Source organism: Typopeltis vanoorti, chromosome 4 (assembly GCF_054136105.1).
Source record: "Typopeltis vanoorti isolate ZY-2024b chromosome 4, IOZ_Tvanoo_1.0, whole genome shotgun sequence".
Taxonomy (NCBI): domain Eukaryota; kingdom Metazoa; phylum Arthropoda; class Arachnida; order Uropygi; family Thelyphonidae; genus Typopeltis; species Typopeltis vanoorti.
In genome coordinates, this window is record NC_143552.1 from 157,128,146 (window position 1) to 157,153,630 (window position 25,485).

The 25,485-nt window shown below is 34.4% G+C and overlaps 1 protein-coding gene across 1 annotated transcript in view; it reads left to right on the top strand.

Annotated features, from left to right (window-relative positions):
* Positions 1-25,485, top strand: part of LOC150107785 (pre-rRNA 2'-O-ribose RNA methyltransferase FTSJ3) — a 288,470-nt gene that overhangs the window by 94,057 nt on the left and 168,928 nt on the right. Inside the window, exons 7-8 of the mRNA XM_090391539.1 lie at positions 3,307-3,597; positions 16,041-16,141. Coding sequence (XP_090247665.1) covers positions 3,307-3,597; positions 16,041-16,141 — 392 coding nt within the window. The remainder of the gene's footprint in view (positions 1-3,306; positions 3,598-16,040; positions 16,142-25,485) is intronic.

Here is a 25,485-nt window from a genome sequence, read left to right on the forward strand (position 1 = left end):
CTGCACAGAAGCTTCTACAAGTCAGAGAGGTTGTTTCTGGAATCAACAGAAGCCTTAAAACATACTCCAAACCTCAACAAGTATGGATGTATAAATCTACCAAAGATTTGGGAGACAGTCATCCTAAGACCAAATTAATGTTTTTTTTTTTCCTTTCAAAACTTCGGACTACTGTTTTTTATTTATTTATTTATTTATTTTAACTTAGATGGGCACCTAATTAGGACTTTAGTCTTGTGTTGCACACTGCAATTACTTATACTAGTCCCACTGTTAAACTGGATTGTGGTTGTCTCGCTATTATAACAAACTTTGTTTATGTGCTCTGAAGGTGCTGGATATAATACCAGTGAAATATTAGCTTTTAAGTTAATAAATAGTTATTTTCTTCTCAATCTGTGTTCGCATTAATACCATTAAAATCCAATTTAACATGTAGAGAATTTTGTTAATAGTGTTTTGGCTGTAACCATTTTTTAGAAAAGTAATACTGATAACTTTAAATTCATCTTTCAGTGCTTGTTCATTGGAGCAGATCTTCAAAGCCCTGGTTTTTAGAGTATTAATGACACCTAGTTTTTTGTGTTAGGTGGTGGTAGGAGTTTATCTATATATATTGGCCAGCATGTGTCGGTTTCCTGTAAACAGTGAAGGAAAGACTTCCAGAAGAAAGACGTATGACAAGTGTATCTAGAAACGGAAGTGTGTTCTGTTTTTCAATCTCAATTGTGAACCGTATGCGTTTGTATTGTTTGTTTAGGTGGCTAATGAAAGTGTCTAGTGTCTGGCAACCATGGGGCTAGATCGCGAAAACATCATCAACGTATCTAAGCCAGACTTTGGGTTTTAAAAGAGATTAATCTAAGCATGAATGATATATGCATGTAAACACAAGAAAGATATTTAGTTAACCAAATATTTCGGTCTGGAAATAGCAGACCATCCTCAGTAGTATTACAAGAACAGTTTAAAAAAAATACAAGCTAGAATACTAACAATAGATCGTTAAAAATAGAACATGCCGCGTGAAGTTATATCACTAAGTATTAAGTGATATAACTTCACGCGGAATATTTTGAAGTAGAGACATGATTGAAAAAAAAATAATAATGAGTAATCTTGATTAGACTTTCCCAGATTTTTGATATAGATATACAGTCATTACGATTTCAGGTTGGGACGATGGAGCAAGGCCTCCATGCTTTCCTTGAACAAACGTTTGAACCTATAACAGGATCTATGTAAGAGGCAAGTCCTGGACCAAAAGATGCTGTGGTCAGTTTCAATCCTGTGTTGAGCCAATCCAGACTTTTCAGGTTTGTTGTGAAGAATGGAGGATTGATGTTCTTGGATTCTTTTTTCAAGAGAACGTCCAGTCTGTCCAAAATAGGAGAGATCACAGTTGCAAGGAATTTGATAAACTCCAGGAAGAGATAAAGTTGAGCGTTTGTCTTTAGGAGAAGGAAAATGAGAAGACAATTTGTTAATAGGTGAATATGTAGTTGTTAAATCATATTTCTTTAAAATTCTTGCGATAGGTTCTGAAATACTGGAGATATAAGGAATAGGCACTCGACGTATTGAAACTTTGTTGTTTTGTGGAGGATTATAAGAATTGAGAAGATGTTGAGTACTTTTTTTAGAAAAACCATTGAGTTTCATGTGTTGTTGGATAGTAGAAAGTTCTTTCTGTAGATAATCAAAAGTAGAACGATTAGTTTTGGCTCTTCTGATGAGGCATTTTATAATTCCTGTTTTTTGACATGGATGATCGGCTGATTCTTTAAGAATATAACGACCTGTGAACGTTGGTTTCCTGTATAACTGTAGTTGTAAGAATATTTGAAGGTGACCGGATGAGGAGAATGTCTAAAAAAGATAACTGGTTGTTTTCTTCTATTTCCATAGTAAACTTTATACGATGATGCAAGGAATTAATACTGTTTAAAAAAGAAGGTAAAGAGTTTTTGCTGTGAGGCCAAATAGTAAAGATGTCATCTATATATCTTACCCAAAAAGATGGTTGAGGGAAAATAGATGAGAAAAGGACTTTTTCTAAATGTTCTAAATAAAAGTTGGCTAAAGCAGGAGAAAGAGGACTTCCCATGGCTGTTCCCTCTACTTGGCTGTAAAATTTATTTTGACATATGAAATATCCAGAATGTATTACGAAATCGAATAGTTTTATAATATCTTGAGGAAGGATGTCAGCAAGTAATTTTAAAGTTTCCTTGAGAGGTACATTGGTATATAAAGATTGTATATCTAAGCTATAGAATAGCTAATATATTAGCTATACCTTATCTAGAGCATGTTGCTCAAAATGTTCCATATAAAAGTTAGCAATAGGGTGATAATGATGAGCCCTGGCTGGCTGCCTTTTTGTAGGTAGAAAGCATTTTGCCATGCGCAAGGAGCGCTGTGATATCTGGAGGGAATTTGTTCTGTAAAAGAAGGATTGTGTCATTGATTGGGACATTTATAAAGAGGGCAGAGACGTCAAAACTAACTAATAAATCATCTCTTTCTAATGTAATGTCTTTGATTATGTTTATGAAGTGTTGTGTGTTTCTAATATAGGAGGGGGAATGACCTATCAACTCCTTGAGTGTTGCCGCTAATTTCTTGGCCAGGTGATAATTTGGGCTGTTGGCCGGAGTAACGTGTTTTGTTTGTGTATCTTTAGTAGACCGTAAATTCTCAGGGAACGAGCCTGGTGCAGAAGTAATTTTTTGACTGTATCTTCAGGCCATGTAGTAATTGATTAAAGTAGTTTCTCTGTTTTCATTTTTATTCTATTGGTAGGTAAAGGAAGGTAAAGCTTCACTTCCTCTGATATATGGATACTTCTCTTAATCATCTCCAGATCTTAGTTTTTTTGTTTTAAAGTTACATCTAGACAATAAGTGATGATAACATCACTTATTGTCTAGATGTAACTGAGTTAATTTTCAATCCACTATACTAATATATTGTAGATTTCTAGCCTTTTATGATTGGAATTCTCTCCTCATCTCTTCATATTAAAAGAACTTGGAAAGGAAAAGTATCTCGTGTTGGCACAATGACTTAATCACGAGAACACTGGAAGAAGTGCATTGTTACAAAAGATAACCATTCTCCTAAAGGGAAAATGCTTCCCCTGCCCCAGACTCTCTAAGGGTAACATTTGAAAGAAATGCTGTTGTTGAGCAGTTGTCTCTACTCAAAAACAGTATTTCTCACTTTCACTTTTCTTTTGATGTATACAAAAAATTATATCTCATTTTATGATTTTGATGTTGAATTGTATGTTTGTATCAATAGGTTCATGCAACAAAACCTCAAGCTTCACGTAATGAGTCTGCAGAAATTTTTGTAGTGTGTCAAGGCTATATTGCTCCTGATAAAATTGACCCAAAGTTTTTAGATCCCTCACATGTATTTGAAGATGTGGACCAGGAACCAAAATCTGTTATGAATATTCTACATCCCGAAAAACAAAAAAAGAAAGCAGAAGGTTATCCTGAAGGTGATTTAACTCTTTATCACCGCTTAAGTGCCTTGGACTTCATTACTGCTAATAATCATGTTGAATTACTTGGAAAGTGTAATGAGGTAAGTCATCTCTCTCTCTCTGTGTGTGTGACATGATTACTTAATTACATATATTCATATTTTTTTACAACAAACAATGAAAAACATAATGCTTGCTTTTTTCTGTACTTGTAGGATGTATTCATGGAATTCATACTATTGCCACTCTTATATCTGATAAAAAAACAGTGATAATTATAAAAATTTTGTGGAGCCAGTATGGGAAGCTGACAATATGTCACTATCATTTCTTATTTTTATAAGCAGTGACTGAAAGCAGTGCACAAAAATAAATTCATAAGGCATGCATTTAAAAAAAAAAAAAAAAAAAAAAAAAAAACTGAATAAGATCCAGAAGTAAATTGGAATAATCAGTAATAATGAGAGCTATAAATTAGAGAAGTGTCTACTGCTCATTCGACTTGCTAGAGAGAGAGAGAGAGAGAGATCCAGTACATATTTTTAACAGGGAGAGTGAAAAGATTGTGTAAATGCCTGTAGAGCACAGTCACAAGATCTTTGCAGCATTTGTGCTTTTGTTGGAAAGACCTGGATGTGAATCCCTTTGTGACGAAAATACCTTTTCTTAACACGTTCATTGCCAAGCTGAAAATTGGAATTTCGTGTAGTGGCCAAATTTTTTTTACTTGATAGCAACGTCTACGCGATAACGCGTGATCGGCCGACCGGTGAGAACTCGCATCATGCGATATCGCATGATTGGCAATGAACGTGCTGGCCAGCTCTCCCTCCAATATACTGTAAATGCTAGCTCTCTTCTCTTGGTAATTCCAATCATAACCTTGCCCATGTTTGTACAAATTAGTTTTTTTCTGTCTTTGTGTCGTATGGCACTACAGTGGTGAAAACTGAGATGACCATTTGGATTTCTAGTTCTCTTTTCCATGATGTGATTTTATTATTTCTGCACTCCTGATCTAAACATCTGCTGTGACATAGTAACTGAAATGATCCTTAGAGTTCAGGACCGTCTTTCCCCACTCCACTTAATGTCCTAGACTTCTCTCCAAGTATTGGTTTTCCAGCAATTGCACTAAAGCAGTCCAAGATAAAAATTCATAATTTGTTGTATAGCTAATGGCTTGAGTCAAATACCAGCTTCTCACTCAGCCTACACCAGTCCATAATAATGCATAAAAATTAGCAATTCTGAGCAGACCTTGTAATGGCTAAATGGGAGGGTCCTTTCTACCTTCCTTGTTTCTTCTCACCATATGGCAGGCATCTTGTCATCAGCCTTTTCTTCTACAGGCGAAGGTAAATCTCCTCCCAGTATACCATGGGCTCTCTACAGCATGCCTCCTCTGATATCTTTCATCAGAAAAGTCCTCAACAGTATTGATACTCATAAGTTCCCTGTCCCAGGTGATATCTCCATGTGTGCTTAAAACTTATGCTAATTCAGTATCACTTATACAAGCTGTCATATTCATCTGACAACTATCCAACAGCATGGAAACAAGCCTTTATCCAGCATATCCCTAAAAAAAAAAAAAAAAAAGATAAGCCAGCAATCACACTATCATCCTATCACCCTCACTTCTATACTCGTGACATATTTCAAACTATTTCATAAGCTATGAAATAGTTTGAAACTCACTTCATCGCTCTTGATATTTCAATCTGGGCTTCACTCTTCACCTTCACTTATCAAGCTTGGTTAGAAAGCTGAATTATTTCTAAGTTTTCCAATTTTATCCTGCTCAAAACTAAATGGTTATGGCTTCCTATTTCAAATCTGCTGTATATTCTTGTGTCCTGAACCAGCATGACAATATCAGCATAGTGAATGATACTTTAGTATTTCTCATCCTCTCTCCATGTGAATTTGTGTACATTTTTATGTTGGTATATTGTATTATTAATGACTGGTCTGTCCTGAACAGAAATCCAGCAGGTTCTTATCATTATTATTTGCTTGGCTTTTTTCTCCAATTCCCAAAACATTTCTATTTCTGCTATTGATTTCCTACTCTGCCATTTAGATCTGCAGCAAGGACCAATTTTTTATTTATGTCAGCTGCTTTCTCTAATGATTCAAAAATGTAGTGAACCTTCTGTGGGACCCTAGGCATAAATGTTCAATTCCCTAATTTGATGTTTGTCCACATCACTCTGCTTGATGTTGCTTGCCATTCAGGAAGATTATCCTCATGTTTATTGTTGAATATTATAGCTACTCTTTCCTTTTCCTTATCATTATTATCTGAAAATGACATCTTGTTTTTTTTACTTAAGATACTTCTCAACTAATAATTGATATTCTATTAAAATAACTTTGTGTGGACAGTATAGTTTGAGAATAAGCTGCAATGAAAAAGATAGACTAAAACCTTTGCATCAGAATTATTTTTGACATAGATTTCTGCCTGTTCTTTGGTAAACAATGTGCAACCTGGTTAATGACCAGACACCATAAACCAAATAATTTGGAAGCCAAATTAACAACCTTTGTACTATTTTATAAGGGATACCATTTTGTTCTTTTTCTTTAATATTACTTCAGTGGGAAATGCTGGTTTATAAAAGGTTCACTCCCATTAAAAGCTACTAGTTTACTTCCAGAAGGAAATGTGTGTTTGGGGGGGATGTATTATCACTCCAGTTAGCCAGCTTCCAAACATGATATTTATCTGCTATTATTTTGTTCATAAAAATACAAAAGACACAATAGAATTAAAAAAACATCTATCAATGTAAATCCAAGCTTACAAATATTAATACAGCGACTAGTAATGGCACTATGGAGTATCTGATTATCATTCAGATATGCTGCATGTTGTGGTTTCATAATGCATTCCCCACACACTTATAGTAATATAGCTCCATGAGTATAATTTTATGCCAAGAGTTTTCTTATAAGATATAAAATAAACCCTGCTTAATTTGATACACAGATAAAAAAAATCAGCAACCTTGAATTAAATGTTCATATTTATATGAATGTTATCATAAAGTTTACCCATGTCCACTCAGTTCCTTCCCCCTCTCTGATCTCCCATAAGTTTAGAAGTGCTGAACTGAAAAACTTGAAAACTGTTATTTATAAAATGGTCATGTAACCTATGTTTTTTTCTCTAACCCGTTTGTCTAACCAAACTGTTTTATAACCCCCCCCCCCCCATACACACCAAGAAAGTATGCATGGTAAGTCATGGATGCTTTTACCAGTATTTCCTGACAACTCTTTGCTGCCACAGTTTGTTATAGTGAATTTCTTTTTCTATGGCATTGTATTTATGGGATTTTGATTGGGACTTTTCAGTTGTTATAGCATTATATGCAATCTGTTACCCAGGTGGGAATCAGAAAATAGTCTGATTTAAAACTTAATTTTAACAAGTTGCTATACTTTATATTGATAAATTTCATTTAAGGATGAATTACATGACCTGTTTCATTATGAACTGATTTTAAGTTCATTAAAATTGGATATCTCTCAGAAGACCCTGTAACCTCTAGAAAGCGCATCCCCTGGGTGGCGGATAGGGAAGCCCACCAGATATGGCGGGGTGGTCCGAATATGTTGAATAAGGACTCGTGGACCAACAGGGCCACACGGGGCTGTCATCTTGGTAGCAAGGGAAGTGGCTTTCCCATGGTCCCTTAGCTGGGTCTATTCTCTCTCTTCCCTCTTCTTTGAGGTAGGCCTCCTTGCTCTTTAATCTTTCCTATATGGCATTCCTCGCCCAACTCTTGTAACTCATGACCCTAATGCTATTAGAGTAATCGAGGGCTATGGGTCATTCTATTTCTATCTCTATGTCTTCTCTTTAAAATTCTCTCCTACCACTTAAGGCAAGCTTGAAGGCCTCAAGATGGCAGCCCCATCACCAAGCTAGACTGCAGATGGCCAGTAATCCTCTCAGTCAAAATTTTAGCCCACTAAAAAGACTCGTGAAGATAGTAAACGGACAGACTTTTTTGGTAATGAACCGGCTTGGAATAAGGATTCGAGAAGAAAATTATCAAAAAAAAAAAAAGCAGAAATACACCTATTGGAATATAGCCACCTGGAATGTGAGAAGCATCCACCACAAAATCATAGAACTGGACCAAGCACTAGAAGAAAGAAATGTAAAAATAGCAGTAATTACAGAATCTAAAAAAAAGCAGAGAGGAACAGACGAAATTGAAAATTATATCTATATATACAATGGGGTAAAAGCAGAAGAGAGAGCTAAATCTGGTGTAATAATCTTTTTACATAAATCTCTTAGAAACAATATAATCCATTACAACTTTTGGAGCGATAGAATAATAGAAATGAGAATTAAAATAGACAGAGGCTATATGACAGTAATTGGAACTTATGCACCTGAAGAAGGAAAAGAGAAGGATTCAGAAAACTTCTACATCCAACTGCAGAACATATTAAATAAGACCAATCCTAAGGATCACATTTTGGTAATAGGAGATCTCAACGCAAGAATTGGTAATAAACCATATAAACCAAATATAGGACCTATCGGAGAACTTAACTGTAATAGAAATGGAAATAGATTAAGAGATTTTACTATAAGCAATAACCTTAAAATGGATTCTTTTCTATCTGGGAAACGAGAGACACAAAAAGCATTATTGATTATATAATCAGCAATATCAAAATGTCAGAAATGATAATAGATAGAAGAGTATACAGAGTATCTGAAATAGAATCAGATCATTACCTTTTAATTGGAAAAATAAAATGGGAACCAAGATGGAAAACAACAAAAAAGCACAAGAAAAATCGAAATTTTGAATCTTTCAAAGTTAGACTTTTGGACGACAGTAGTATTAAAGAGTTGTACCAAAAAAGAATAAAGAACTGGATGACAAGTATAAAACAAAATCAGAACTTAGAAGAATGGTCAAACATAAAAACCATAATGACAAAAGCTGCAAAAGAAAGTTTAGGAACAAAGAAAAAGTGGAAAAGAAAAAGAGGCCTTAGGGACTGGTATGATGAAATTAAATGCATTATTGAAGAACAGAAAAAAGCATATAAAAACTGGCTCAACCTAAAAACAATAGAATCAAAAATCGAATACAACAGAAAAAAAGCAATAGCAAAAGCAACATGCAGGAGAATAAACAGAAACAGATGGAACAATTTTGTAACAAAATTAGAGAGAGACTGTACGCTCAAAAGACCTAATGCATATAAAATCCTCAAAGATCTAAGCAATGAAACTAGAGAAAAAGCAGATATTAATACTGTTAAAATAGAAACATGGCAAAATCACTACCAAGATCTATGGTATGATGAAAACATTCAAAACAGAAAACTACCCTTTGTAAACATCTCTGATAACTTGGAAAACGTCACTCTAGAAGAATTAACAGAAGCATTAACCCAAAGCAAAACAGGAAAGGCTCCAGGAGAAGACAATATAAACTTGGAACTTATCAAATATACAGGACTTGAATTCTCACTCAGGTTACTTAACTTTTATAATATGATCTGGAAAGAAGGAAAATGCCCACAAGATTGGACCAAAGCAATAGTTATTCCCATCTACAAAAAAGGACACAAATCTGATTGTAATAATTATCGTGAAATCAGCTTACTTGGTACCTGTTTATAAAGTATATGCAAAAATCTTAACATATAAACTTAAATGTATAGTAGACCCAAAATTAATAGAAGAGCAAAATGGATTCAGAAAAGGCAAGTCTTGCATAGACTTTGCATTTCCATTAAAATTATTAATTGAAAAACACAGAGAAATGAACATAGAAACACACATAGCTTTTATAGATTACACCAAAGCATTTGAATAAAATTATCAGAGAAAACCTATGGGAAATCCTAGAAGAATATGAAATACCAAACCAACTCTTTAGAGCCTTATATAATATATATCAAGATAATAAAATATCTGTGAAGTATAATAATTCAACATCAAGCTGGAAACCAATAAATCGAGGAGTACGCCAGGGTTGCCCTCTCTCACCGGTTTTATTTAATATATACATAGATAAAATCAAAAAAATGGAAGATAATTAATGAAGGAGGATTCAAGATAAACCGTAACACCAGATTAGCTACAAAAATCATTATACAGTCTAAATAATCTGATAAAAACATATGGTATGGAAATATCAACAGACAAAACAAAAGTCATGGCCTTCAAAGGTGCTAATCCAATAAGAAGCAAAATAGTAATGAACAACAAAATAATAGAGCAATTAAATACATTCAAATATTTAGGTTGCACAATGTCATATGAAAATGAAGCTGATATAGAACCAAAGATATCAAACTTTTTAAAAGTAACAGGCATTATAAATAAAATTTTTAAACCCAATTATGTACAAAAACACACACGAATAAGAATCTACAATACAGTTGCTAAACCAACCTTACTTTATGGCAGTGAGATATGGACAATAAAAAAAGCAGATGAAAGAAGAATTGAACCACCCGAAATGAAATTTCTGCACAGAACTGAAGGAGTCACAATAATGGACAAAATGAAAAGCAGCGAAATCAGAAAAAAACTTGGAATTACAACCTCCCTAAATGAAACAGTGATTTGCTGTAGAGAAAAATGGAAAGAACACATACTAAGAATGAATAGAAGCAGAATACCTAAACAAATTCTAAATTACAAATTAAAAAACCCAAAAGGTACTCGATGCAGAGGAAGACCCTTAAAAAGATGGAATTGAGTCCGGAACAAGCCACTTGGCTTATAAGCCTGGAAAGGAAGAAGAAGAAAATTGGATATCTATGCATACACGATAGTTTTTAAAAGTATTCGTTTATAGAGAATTCATAGGAACTACAGGAGAATGGTTTGTTTTATTGGATAGTGTGCTGTAGTGAATTTTCTATGGAATAGCAATGTGCCTCTGGACTTTTGGCTGAACTTTTTGTTAGTTTGTTATAATATTGGTGTTTTCTGTAGCAACAATTGACTGTAATTCATGAAAATATATATTTCAGTTATTTTCAGTTATCAGGAGAATGATTAAGGGTCAAAACTAGATAATTTGGATAAGACTTGTCAATTTAAAGGAATATGAAGAAAAAAACTGAGGCATTTAATATATAATGTTCATTCCCCGCACCTTTTTTTGGTACATCTTATTAGTAAATATTGATGTGGATAAAAGTCAGCGAGTAAGGATGGGCTGTCAGCTTCGGATTTAGCTGGCCAGATTATATTTTTAATGGCATAAACCACAATAAATGATGGTATAGCATAATGGAATTTCATTCTGGCTGGGATGCTGCTAGGTTAAACAAGGCTTCTTATATTTTTGTCAGCAAACCAGGATGAACAGTGACAAATCAGCTACTTTTTATGTGCTTCCCACCCATGAAAGGTTATTAGTAAACCTATAGTATATGTGCACTGCGTATGGGCTAAGGTTTTTTTTTCTTCTATTTTTATCAATTTTATATATATATAAATTTTTTTATTTATTTTTATATAGTCCAGAAACTCTGGTATAGAGACCAAACATGGAACCTTTTCAAGCCACTTTATGCCTCCAATAATCAGGTGGCAGTCTCATATTGGACAGGGAAATTCATCTCTCACCTAAATAGCAATGCACCTCTGCAATAAACTTCTGTAACAAACTCCAATTCAGAATCAGCAGAATTCAAGAGATAGGCACTATCAGTGTAAGAAGCATCAACATTAAAGAAGTAGAACTGGCTTAAAAATTAGATCGGTACTACATCAACATAATTTATTAACCTGAAACAAAGACAAATACTGGTGAGATTCTTCTAAATAACAATACAGGATGTTATCCTCAGGCAGTAATGATTAGGGAAACGGAAGAGTAGCTATGATATTCAACACTAAATACAAAAATAATCTTGAATAGTAGATAATATCAGTTAGATCAGTGCTGGTCAACATTGGTAATGAAACTTTTGTGCCTGTGCCCTACAGAAGGCTCTACTAAGGAAGAAGTAGAAGGATTTTTTGGATCATTAGAGAAGATAGCTAACATAAATAGAATGTATTCTTCCTTGTTGGAGGTCAGAACAGTAGAACAGGAAATGAAGACCAAATATATAGAAATGTTTGAAAATTTTGTAGAAAAGAACAAAGCTAATTAAGTTCCTTCTGAATTTCTGTTTGGAAAATGGACTAAGCATTACTAACATCATATTCCACTGTAACATTGCAAAGTATGTAAAAGGAATCAGATGAACAAAGTGAAGACTGAAAATATTCTAGATGTCTGGAATAGTTACTTGAAGAAATTGCTAAATGAAAGAGGATGTAAACAGAAATGTTCACATCCTTGAAAAAATTCAGAAAGAATGCAATCAGGAGTACATGAAGAAGTAGAAAATTTTATTAAAAACCTGAAAGAGACTTGTTTTTAAAGGTTTTTCTTTAAATTTAGACAAATCGTTTGTTTATGTAACTTCATTAATTTTTAATTATTGAAAATTATTTTTAGGTTCAGCAGCTTTTTTTAATATTTCTTAAATGATTTTTAATGTTTTTTTTTTTTTTTTTTAAATAATTCAATTGCTGTTATCTCTAAAGCAGTTTTCTGAGAAAATAACTGTTCACTTTGTGGTGTGTTGACAAACTGTTTCTCTTTCCAATATCACACTCTCCTCATTCTCCTTCCTCTCCTATAAGTGTAAGATTGAGATCTTGAATATCTTCAGCTCAATACTGGAAAAATCTCTATAACACCAAAATCATGATATTTGCACAATAACATAGTAATACTGTAATCATTATAAAAGTATTGCTAATTTTTTTATGATAATCAGTTAATTGCTGCAAATAGGGAACAAACACATCACTTCACATTATATTTTAGTCCATTTCTATGGAAGGTTGTGCTGGTTTTAATGTTACTTAAATCTTTTATACACTTGCGAAGGAAGAGCAAATGTCTGTATGTTGTACATGCAACTAAAATAGAACAGTCTCATTTGCATTATTTCTTTGTTGCAGTCACCGATGTGCAATATGTAACCTCTACTTCTCATGGTGTGGCCTTTCCACAAACTGGGCTCTGGGGTGGCAAGTATTGTCCCTTTATATGCATATCTTTCCCTAGCTGAGGAAATACCAACTAGACTTGTTGGTAGACATCTTTTATCACTGAGTGAAATACCACTGACCTGCTCATTGGAAATGTGAACTGGCTACTGCTATGTTTTGTCTCCAGAGATGGTTTTCTTTGATTTCTGTCTCCCACTCTTTTTACATATAGTGTCAGTGATGGCCTTGCTGAGAATGCACAACACACTTTATTAATGAATTAGGGCACTTCCACCAACTCAGTTTGAGGGTAGAGCAGTAATGCAGTTTCTGCAGGCTGACTGTTAGTGCACTGGACTGAACTCGATAGTAATATGGAACTCGAGGAGTCTAAGTATAGCACCATGCAGGGGACACTGAGGCCACACATGATTGGAGGTTTGCTCCCTATATGGGAGTTGTGTGTGAGTTCCTAACCTCAGCTACATGCTGCTGCTTTTTAAGCTTCCTGCACCAACTTTATCATGAAAGATAACCATGGAAATGTTAGTATCACTGCAGATGTAAAAAGAAATCTTCCATAAAAAATTAACAAATCACAAAAACGATATACACTACTGTTTACAAGCACCAAACCTCAGTCTACTATCCCTAACAAAACCCAATTGGCATCTTGCATGATGTGTTCTGCCAAAAAAAGAAAAAAAAAAAAAGAGGAATGTACATCGTACATTTTTATGAACTTGGATATTCCTTACCTGACCTTTATTTGAATAAACATTCAATCTTCCCTTCTGGTTGAATTGTTAGGGAAGTCGAATCTGGAAGGAAAGATTTAATCATTTGTTATCAGTCGTGATCTAACTTAATTAGTTAACCTACTAACCAGAATACATAATACCAGAATCCCATTCTTCTAACACTGGGACTTTTCTTAACTAGCTGTTCCTCCAAATACACTGTAGATATGTCTGGCAGCTCCCCTCTTGACAACTCAAATCATAATCTTAGTCATGTCTCCTTTTCTACAGATCAGTAACCTAACTTACTCTGAACTAATAATCAAAATAATCCTTACTGGAATGAGAGCCTTCATTTCCCATTCCACTCTCCTCCTCCCCACCTCTGTCCAGGCTTTGATTCTCTAAAAATAGTACCTCTGTAGTCCATGATAAAAAATACAGCATATGTTCACATCAAAAACTTTAACCATAATTTGAAACAAATGTTAAAAAAAAAGTTATCAACAGATCCAAAGTGGAAAGCAGATTTCATAAAGGCCAAATGCAATCTTGCCACCTGCTCAACAGACTGTTGTCTGTTTTCCCTTGTTAAGGCTGTTGTGCATAACTTCTGTTCTTTTCTTGTTTCCACCTCTTTTATATTCTTATGATACCATAGTAACAACTGTTCAAAGATAAGGCAGACTTCGAGTCTCCTGGTGTAGATAATATCCCCCCCCCCTCCAGTTGTGCTCAAAACTCATGCCCCAGAATTAACACCTATCATATATTAGGTGACATATGACAGCTTATATAAGCTGTCGTATTCATCTGACATTCTACTCAGCAGCACGGAAGCATATCTTTATCCAGTCTGTACTTGAAAAGGGAGATAAAAGTCAGCCATCAAATTGTAGTATCATTGCTATCACTTTAGTACTCTTGAAGGTGATGGAGGTCATGAACAACTAGCTCCTTCACTACCTTGAAACTCATCAGTCAATTAATGTTCATCAGTATGGATTCTGCCTCTCTTGTTCTATAGCAGACCTTCTCACTAACTTTATCCATCTTTGGACACAGGCTATGGAAAGATTTTGAGAAGCCCTATGTGGTGGTGGTTCTTGATATTTCAAAGGCATTTGATTGTTTCTGGCATTGAGTCCTTCTGAACAAGCTACCATCTTACAGTCTCCCTCCTGCTCTTTGTGATTAGATTGCCAGCTTCCTCTCTGGTTACTCATTGTTTGTCATATTATGTGGCTGCTTTTCATCAGATTTCTTTATCACTTTTAGAGTATTTCAGGTTCTGTATGCTTGCCAATTCTTTTCCTCCTCCTCTGCATCAATGACATTTGCTTTCTGACTCAAATTCTATTCATAGTTTTACTAATACTAACTTTTACATTACTCTTATTCCTCTTCTTCATTTGAGAAAGCCTGTATTATTGAAATGATTGGAATTTCAAGATATTCCATAACCAATATATTAAATGATCTTCTCCTCACCATTCTCAAGGGCTGAATGACATTTGCTTTCTGACTCAAATTCTATTCATAGTTTTACTAATGACATTACTCTTATTCCTCTTCTTCATTTGAGAAAGCCTGTATTATTGAAATGATTGGAATTTCGAGATATTCCATAACCAATATATTAAATGATCTCCTCCTCACCATTCTCAAGGGCTGAAAACAACTTAGTGGACAATGCTATTCAAACATAGTTGTTATTTTTTTATCTACAAGAAAGATCCTACTTCACTCTCTCTTACTTTTGATAATGTTCCAATATCCTTTTGAGATCAGTTTTCCCTCTTTCCCCTTCCTCTTGGTTTGACATTACATCCATCTTATCCTGGCATAAATATATTACATCAGTAGCCTTCTCATCATTTAAAAACCTTGGTATTTTCTTTTGTTTAAAACACTACTTCTCTCCTGCTTCTTTCCTAATGCTTGGTAAATCTCAAATGGGTCCAGCCTTAGAATATTTTTCTCACATTTGAGATGATGCACCCAAACTCTCCCTAAGAATTCTTGATTGTCTACAGAAGAGAGAAGTGGACAGGTCTGCCTAATAGGTTACTTCTCCCTCTCTCTCTCTCTCTCTCTCTTGCAGACTAGCTCCAGTAACTTTCTCTTAAGGTGCTCTGTTTCTGCATTATGCTTGTTTTATAGATACCCACATAACAATAGCTCCACTGAACTGGCTGCCACCATTCTTCCAGTTTTCTCTAGTCATATGAGAACTAGAACAGCCACTGGTCAACATCTGTATACAGTTCAGTCCAAATATTGAATGAATGTCTTATCCTCCAGTCCATCTACTTCTGTTCTTTGGAACAACCTTCCCCATGCTGTTTTTTCTGATGAGTATAACTCTTAGCTTTTCAAGAAATGTGTTAATAGATTATTTCTTTCTCTATAATCACTTGCCTCAGCATAGTACTATTGTATAGGTCTTGTGACTTCTAGTGTAGGATCAATGTATAAACAAAAAGCATGTTTGGGTGGAAGGGGTCGCCTTTCTTTCACGTTTTTGCGTATCTTCTCTTATCCTTTCCATTTTAATTAAATAAATCATAACCTTTTAATAATTGGAAGTCTGTTTCTGATATCAGCCTTTGCTATTTAGATGATATTAATAACCACATGTTTATTATTAACTTTGTGTTATGGTAGTCAGGTTACTCTGTGCAAGGTTTTGTGAGAAATTACAAAATTTCTTTATCTATTATAATAATTACTATTATCTTAGATTACTCTTGAAGATGATGAAATCAAAAACCATCGGCTGACAACTGATGAAATTAAAGAATATTGCAAAGACATTAAAGTATTAGGAAGAAGTGAACTGAGGTAAAGCATTAAATTTCATTCAGATATTTTTACTAGATGAACTAAGATTTTGGCATGAAAAAGGATTGTGGTACTTCAGAAATAAAATATTTATTCCGTAAAATCCAAAACAAAACTAAAGAGTTTGGCATTGATGCAGACTCAACATGTCAGGGGGCCCAAAGAAACACTTAACTTTAGGAAGGTACATACCAAATTTAGTGACTAGGTTTTTTTTTTCCTCCACAACTTGGGAAAAAAAACTTTCAAGAAATTATGTACTGGTTTTCATTCGTATTTTATCCTATTGTATGCAGATAGAATGTATGTGAATAACAGTATGATTAAGAACTTTTTTTTTTAATAGATTATAATTTTTTGTTTAGTATAATATATAGTTTTTTTTTAATCCATAAGTTTGTCTCCTCTTCATTGTAACCTTGAATTCTGTAATATTTCTGAATATAGACCACCTATTTTTCAATCTCTCAGCTGGCTATCTTGCTTATTAATGATGTTTAAAACATTTTAAATGAAGTAAGCATGTGGCTGGGTTATATTATAAATTACATAATGAGGATTTGAACAGAAGCATTTGAAAAATAATTCTGTATTCATGTTGCAAAATAGATAAATCACCCAATGCCTTTTCATGCACCCAATAGGAAGAGGTTAACTTATAGTTATTTGTATATACTTGTGTGTTCTACAGCAGTCAGCTTGTCAGACATTAGGATTAAAGAACTACATTTCATATAGAAGGAAAAAATCTTAATTACACCAACAATTGACTTGTTGGTGTAATTAAGATTTCTATAGCTAAGTCTGGAATGTACTGAGAACAAACAAAAATTTCCTAGTCTGTGACTAAAATCAAACCTATAAATGGTTTTCCTTCTGCAGATTTAGCATCATGGAAGTTACTATGAAGCTTGTGCTATTCATGCTTAAGATGCTAAAAGTGCAAGCCAAATGCGAAATTTTTAAAACTTGAAAATGACATAATACAATAAAGAAAAAAGTTTAATACATTATAAAAATTAAGAAACATGACATAGAATAATAGTAATAAGAGTTAAAATTTATAGTTCAAATTCTATAGCTAGATTTCAAATAAATGCAAGCATATCTAAAAATAAGAACAACTCAGTATCTACCTTGTTCGATTTTCCAGGATAAAGAAAGAAATGTTCACAATGGCAGTTATGTGTTTTTAAATATAAAGTGTTAATTCTCACTGGCATGATAAACACAGTTAAACATGATAAACACTGTTTAATGAGAAACAACATTACTTCATAAACTCCTTGACATAATAATAAATTTAGTTTAATCCTTTATCCAAGTGTGAGCAAACAAAGTTTGCGCCTGAAAATATCTTCAGGACTGGGGTAAGGTAGTACAACACTGTGCAACTCATAACAAAGGTGGACCAAGCTAACATCACTCCTATCTCAGTATCTCCCATAATGCAAAGCACATCTCCTTGCAGATATGTATGTTATGCATTAAGGGAAGGGCCACTACCCAGACTAGTTTCGACCTTTATTGAGGTGTATTTAAGTAAAGACCTCTCTAAAAATTAGACGATCCCGAAAGATCGTCCAACTCAGCTTTGTTCCACTCAGTGATAGGCTCACCCCATCACCAAGAAGAACTTCTCAGCGTTGGCTCTACCCAGTGGCAGGCTCACCCCACCACCAGACAGAGCCATAATCTCAGCAGTGGCTCTACTCAGAGACAGGCAAAAACCTACCCCAAGCAGAGCCTCTCATAATCCAGCATGGGAGGCAGACCCAAACATGGAGATTTAGTGGGAGCCAGGCCCAGAAGTGGAGATACCAGGCAGAAGCAATAGCGAGGTCATCATTACCTATAGGAGTTGCCAAAAGGTGTGCCACCTTTTTATTAAATTACTCTGGATTTAGAGAAAGATGTTGAAAGTTTATTTTTCACTTGGTTAGACTATAATAAATTTAGTTTAATCCTTTATCTAAGTGTGAGCAAACAAAGTTTGCACCTTAAAATATCTTCAGGACTGGGGTAAGGTAGTACAACACCGGGAAACTGGTAGCAAAGGTGGACCAAGCTAACATCATTCCTATCTCAGTATCTTCCATAATGCAAAACACATCTCTTTGTGGATGTGTATAATGTTATGCATTAAACCAAGTGAAAAATAAACTTTCAACAAACTCCTTGAAAATCAAAATAAAATACAAAAGTGATTGATTCTCTTCTGTCAAGACGGGTTGAGTATTTCATGGGTCTGTCTTCTCCGCTCTTCTCTTTATAAAGTCTTTCTTGAAAGAACTTGAAGGCTGTTGATCTTAGCAGCTTTCTTAATATTGGTGATCCAGCTTATCCTTGGTCTGCCCCTTGTCTGTTTGGTGGTTTTCATCCTTGTAGGGCAATGTAAGGCAATCTCTGTTGACATTCTCTTTACATGCCCATACCATTTTAATCTCTTTTTATTTACCATATATTTTCGCGTATAATGCAATCTATGTATAATGCGAACTAGAACTTTTGTTTGAAAACTAGCCCTAAAATGCTATGTCCACGTATAATGCGATCTGTTAATCTTCTTCCATAACATTATAAATAATACAATACGAATTAACGAAAGAAATATTTATTTTAAAACAAAATGTCAAAATTCTTTAAATTCTTCATCTTTTGAGTCATCAAACATTTCATTTATAAATTCATCTGTAGGCATTGCATCATCAGTGTAGCAGTTGTAGTCATCGTCATCATGCTCTCCATTTTGTTGTTCATCATCCTCGCTTTCACATATGACGTCATCTTTGGATCCATCCATTGAATTACTTATTCCACATTTAAGAAATGAGCATTGAATCATTTCAGATGGTATCGAATCCCAAGCTTCTATAACCCGGCTGGTGACTAGGATCATCTCAGGCTTCTGAAAATTCCCACCCCTTTGTCATCTTCACCAAACCAGATGACATCCATTCTCTCCATTTTTCATGTAAGTGATCTTTAAATGGCTTAATCACGCTGACATCAAGCGGTTGCAAAACGGAAGTTAGACCACCTGGTATGACTGCTAAGTCTGTACGCAACTCACGTGCTTTCTCTTTGCTTGCCTCCGTTAAATGTGCCCGGAACATATCCCAGACTATAGCATGCTTCATTGACGTAACAAGCTGCCTGGACATATATTCCATACTTGATCCAACCACAATTGTACACTTTCATCCATCCAACCTTTCTGATTGGTGCAAACAATGACACTTGGTGGAAATTTCATATGCTTCAGAATTTTCTTCCTTTTAAATATCACTGTCGGCTTTAATTTTGTTCCATCTGCCATGCATGCTAGAACAACGGTAATATGTGTTTTTTCATGTCCTGTTGTTTTTATGAGGATACTCTTTTCACCAACTGAGTTTACTTTTCGATTCCCAGGCATATCAAAGTACATGGGTGTCTCATCCATATTGCCTATTTGGGAAAGTTCATATCTGTCACACTTCTGTAATTTTATGATAAATTTATGGAAGGACTCCACTTTTTCTTCAAGCTGCTTTGGTAACTTCTGCGCAATTTCTGTCATAATGTTAATGCTTTGTGTTCCATAAATCAGTTGCACCACCCAGCCGAAGCAAGAAAAGATGAAATACTTGGTGTGTCCTTGAATTTACCATTCTTGAGTTGTAGAGCTCGAAAACGAATTGCATTTCTTGTTACTATAATGCCATCTTGTCGTTGCATCAAAATCCATTCATTTAGCTCTTCCTCGAGTTCTGGAAAGTATGGTACATCTCCACGACGGGCATGTTTGGTTTTGGAGATTTTTTCAGGACTGTCTTTTTGCTTACGCCAAAGTCTAATATACTCTCTGCTACACCAAATTCTGTCATAGCAACACTGTTATTATGTTCTTCTGCAAACTGCATGACACGCAATTTAAATCCTGCTTGAAAAGATGAACGTTTACATTTCTGTTGGCTCATTTTTAGGCTAGGTTTGTTTAACGAATAATATTTAAAATGAACTGTGGTTAAACCGATATAACTGCTAATATCCCGCCCAGGGGTTCCATAGGCATTAGGTAGTATATATATTCTGTGTGTGCAAGTCTAATAAGATGTTACATTTTTTAAGATCCGCATATAATGCAAACCCCTAACTTTAAGTAGTATTTTTTACGATAAATTTTTCGCATTATACGCGGTAATATACGGTAGTTTGTCTAATATTAGTTCTTTGTAATTTAATTCATCCCTCACTATTTGATTGGTCTTTTTCTCAGTCCATTTAGTTTGGTTTATTTTGCTGATCATGAATTTAAGATCTAGATTTTTTATGCAATTGAATTATTTTTAATATCTTCCAGTCTCAGGAAATATCTCTTCAATAATTATTTTGTTAAATAATTTCCCTAGGTAATTTATGACTTTTTCTCTGCCTTCTTTCTATAATTCTTTGCGAATATTATCAAAACCAGTAACTTTCTCATCTTTCATTTCATTGAGTGCTTTATATATTTCTTCCTCAAGAATTTTTGGTTCTATGGAGCTTTTTACATTAGGTTCTGGTAGATGTTTTGTGTTATTGTTTCCAAAATTTTGCAGTGAAATAGTTGTACCATATTTTCTTTATTTTGTCTTTGTTTCCTATAATTTTTCCATTTTGATCTATTAGTGTGATTGTTTTAGGAATATACGTTTTAGATATTTCCTCTATTGTTCTGAGAAGTCTTTAAATCATGTTTTTTATTGGTATATTCACATTGCTTGACTTTTTCTTCAAGGTATTCTTCTTTTCATTTTTTTATTTTAAATCTATTTCTTTTTTAATTAAAACAGTAGGTATTCCTGTTTTCTGTTGAGGTTTTCTTTTGATTTTTTAGTTTCATTTCTCTTATTTTGGCAATCAGATTCAGAATTTCATCAGTCTTCCACTCATTATTGGTCCTAATAGGATGACCAAGGGCCTCAGTTGCTGATTTTAAAATGCTTTTCCTTATTCCCATAACTTTTCTATACAGGTATCCCTTGCTTAACGCGGCAAAATTAATTGCGGCAATCCCTTGATATACGCGGCAAGAATTTTGATTAACATGCCTCTAACCCTGTGGAGCTCGCAGCTGATCTGACAGATACATGCAAAATGTTTAATATAAATATTCTTACACAATTCAGAATATAGCTTGGAGGTCATGAGTAGCTGTACATATTACTAGTGATATTCTGCACTGTTTTTTGCTGTCAGTTTGGTTTAACACATGTTATATAAAGGTTTGTGAGATTTGACAGCAAATTGTATCTGAGAGATTCCGTGACCCCGTCAAGAATTTCTAGATTGTAACTGAAAATAAATAAACCCTCATGTATTACTGAAATAGAGAGCCTAAGACTTATTTATCATACATGTCCTCTAGGAGATGTGCTTTACATTATGGAAAATACTAAGGAAAGTGATCTGGAGCTTTCTTCACCTTTACTACGAGTTGCCCATATGGTTGCTTATGCTTGCATCTGCCAAAACTTTTAGTATCTATATTCAGTTATGAAATAATGTCGGATTCAGTATCCATTTAATTTGTGCCATCATGTATTATATTTGCAGTGTTTTTTCTTTATGTTTTGTTGCTTGTTTTCCGAGGTCTGGAGAGTTTAATTATCATAGAATTTATGCCGATAAGAAAAAAACTAAAACTCTTCAAACAACTCTTGATAACTTCTTTTGATAAAAAAAATTGCAGTAAATAATGTAGGTATAAGTATTTATTAAACATTTACTTTGCATTCGTTTTTTATCTTTCCTAAAAGAGTACCATATAAAACGAATTATTAATACAGTAATCGATCATGGACGAATTGTAATTTTTACTATTGATTATTTGATTTGATTAACATGATTTTGATATATGCGGTAACATCAAGGGATTAATTAGCCATGTTAATCGAGGGATACCTATATTTTCTGTTTGATTGTCATTGAGATTTTCTTCTAAAAGTTTGATATACTCTTTTTTATAATTTTATGATTTTAGTTTTAAAACATCTATTTTTTTAGATTGTGGAGCTGATTTTGTGATTTTAAATTTCAGTTTTAATTTTGTTGTTAAAAGTTCATGGTCTGTGTCCATATCTATGCTTCTTAGGGTTTTTGCATTATTAATTGAGGATATCCATTTTTTGTTTATTTTTATATATAATCTATACAATTTTTAACTTCTCCATTTGGGGAGGTCCAGGGATATTTATGACTTTTACTGTGATAAAATATTGTATTAGCAATAAATAGATTATTTAACTTGCAAAAATTTAGTAGCATTTCACCTCGTTCATTGGTTTCATTAGCCCAAACTTTCCCATTACATCTCTTTTATCTTCTGTGAATGTTCCAATTTTAGCATTGAAGTCACTCATGATTAAGGTGATGTCTATTTTCTTAGTAGTGTTTATTTCATCTTGAAGAGGTTCAAGAAATTCTAGATATTCTTCTTCATGTGATTGATCAGGTGCACATACTTGAATTATTTTTAGGTATATGTTCTTCTCTTTTGTTTTGAATATAGCTGCTATTATTCTAGAAGATATTGGTCTGATTTCCAGGAGAGAAGTGATCAGATGTTTTTTATTACTGTATTTGCTGGAGTGTAAGACACACCGGCCTATAAGACCCCCCCCCCCCCTTTTTTTTTGTACACATTGTTTAGAAAAATAAACTTTATCTCTGAATATTATAATGAATTTACAGTATTTCAAATATAAAGTAATAAGTAGGTCTACTTTCAACAAATATCTAATCTAACTAGGAAAGAGTATCCATCTTTTAATCTTCTTCGTCAAAACCCAGAAATTCGTCTCTAGAGCTAAATGAAGAGACACTTGAAACCTCTTCTAAATCTTTTTTTAGATCCTCTTCCTGATTCTGCCAAGTTCTTATCATTTTCTCAGTTGGGGGTGGCCCAAAATGCCTCTCTGCAGCCCTATTTCCATGTTCTTTAGCATATGCAATCACACGTAGCTTGTATGCAATATTGTAGCAATGCCGATGTTCTTCAACCATAATTTGCCAAGAAATTTAGAGAAAATTTAACGGCAGAAATTTATCACCGTTCACAACAACTGTGATAACAATTGGAAAGTTTAAACGAACAGGACAAATGCGCTGTCATCGATGACACAGCGCATGCACATCCACTGAACTCTACGTAACTGGAATGCTCTCACACACCGCAAAGAAGCAAGAAATAAATCGCATAACTCGGAACAGAGAAAATTTCCAGAAATGAAAGTAATAAAAAACTGAGTATCGGCATATAAGATGCACCCTGTTTTTAAGACCTATTTTCAAAGAAAAAAAGTGCATCTTACACACTGGCAATTACGGTAATTAATGCAACTCTTTCTCTGTGTTGATCTTTTCTACCTGTATAATATATTCTGCCGCATTTTAGCTCTAACATTCCTTTGCCTGGCCAATGGGTTTCAGAGGTTCTGATTACATTCCATTTAAATCTTTCCAATTCTTTCTCAATCACTTTTAATTTTCCAGGTTTGAATAGTGTCCGAACATTAATTGTTGAAATATGGCTAATATTTTTGGCAGACCACATTGTAAACTACTCACCTGCCTTATGTGGTGTTAGGGCAAGTGCACGTATGCGGTAGCATTTTTCAAGTCATCTAGCCATATACTCATGCAGTTTAAAGGTAGATACTGCAGCCAGCTTGCCACTTCTCTGCTGCAGTGTCCATAATTAAGGTGAGAGAAGGCAGACTCCCACTGCATGAGGTGAGAAAACAGGAAAGAATCGTTCCTAGCTCTCGAATCCTCTAATAGCATTTGGGAAAAGGAGCAAGAAGAGAAGGGACCGGTCTACAGATAATATAACTGGTGTATATTATATGAAGTAAGGCATGGTCCAGCTTCAGGGGCCTCGGGTTTGCCATGCCCGTACTCGCTGAAATGAGCCCTTGAGAAAATACAAAAGTACAATAATAAATAAAGTCTAATGTATAAAATAGAAAATTTTACTAACATGAATGGTAATATTATGTGCTGAGTAAAAAGAATTAAACTAATATGGAGCAAAAACTAAAAGAATACCTAAGGCTCATATAGCCCTGTGGAAGTGGTATTTTCATCATAGTACTAGGCGACCCAAAGAAAGCCATACTGAATTCAAATCTAGTTGCCAGCTAGAACTATTTCTAACTCTTTCTTCAATTAGTCCCAAGTTAGTTGATCTCAGGCATAAGCAAGTGGATTTTTCTCCCCAGTAACTCTGATTTTTCATCCTGCAAACTCAAAAAATTGACTGTAGAGGTCCTGTTGTTGAAAACATGCTGTTTCAAACAATAATATACTATGTTGTGGTTAGGGACCATGAGATGGTGGCACTTGTTTGCCTCTCTTCATTGGATGCAATCCGAAGTGCATAACCTTATATTTTACAACATTAAATTGACAATTGTTATCCTTTGCCCACAATTTATTTAAATCATCTTGCAGGATATCTACATCACCTTTATCAACTAGTGCTCTTTCCAGTTTTGCATCATCATCAAGCAACTGAATATCCCCTTTTAAATCATTCTGCATGTCATTGATATACAAATTAAAGAGTAGTGGCCCTAATACTGAACCCTGAGGGACTCCACTAGTCACCATCATTCTCCTAGACTCTACTCCACTATATACTACTTTCCTGTATCTTTCCGTTACCCCCCCCATCCATGCTACTAGCCTCATATCCATTCCCATCCTCTCCAGTTTTTGTAATAGTTTTTCATTTGGTATTCTGTCAAATGCCTTGGCAAAGTCAAGCAGTATCATGGTGTAGCCATTACCTTTATCCAATTCTGCTGTCACGTTTATTATAAAATGCGAATAAGTTACTAAGATAGGATCTACCCTTTACAAAGCTATGCTGCCCACTATAGAGCACCGCATCCCTATCCACTCACTGTTGTATTTTACCTTTCACCGACTTTTCCAATACTTTAATACCACTCCCGATATGTTAATTGGTCTGTAACTTGATACCTATGTTCTTGGAGCCACCTTTATGCAGTGGTACTATCTTATCCTCTTTCCACTTCCTTGGAACACTGCCAGAGCTGAGACTTAGATTGAATAACTTTGTCAGAGGCTATGCCATCCAGTTCCACTGCTGAGTTCACATTCATATTTTTTAATATGCTGAACACCTCCTGTTTATCTACCTTAATGTTGATATGCATCTCTGTAAAATCACCACCTGGATGCTATACCTTTGCAAAATGATCACTCAACAATTCAACTATTTCTTTTGGTTAATCACCTTCCTACCATGAGCATTGTTTAAAGTCATTTTTCCTCTTACTTGCTACATAACG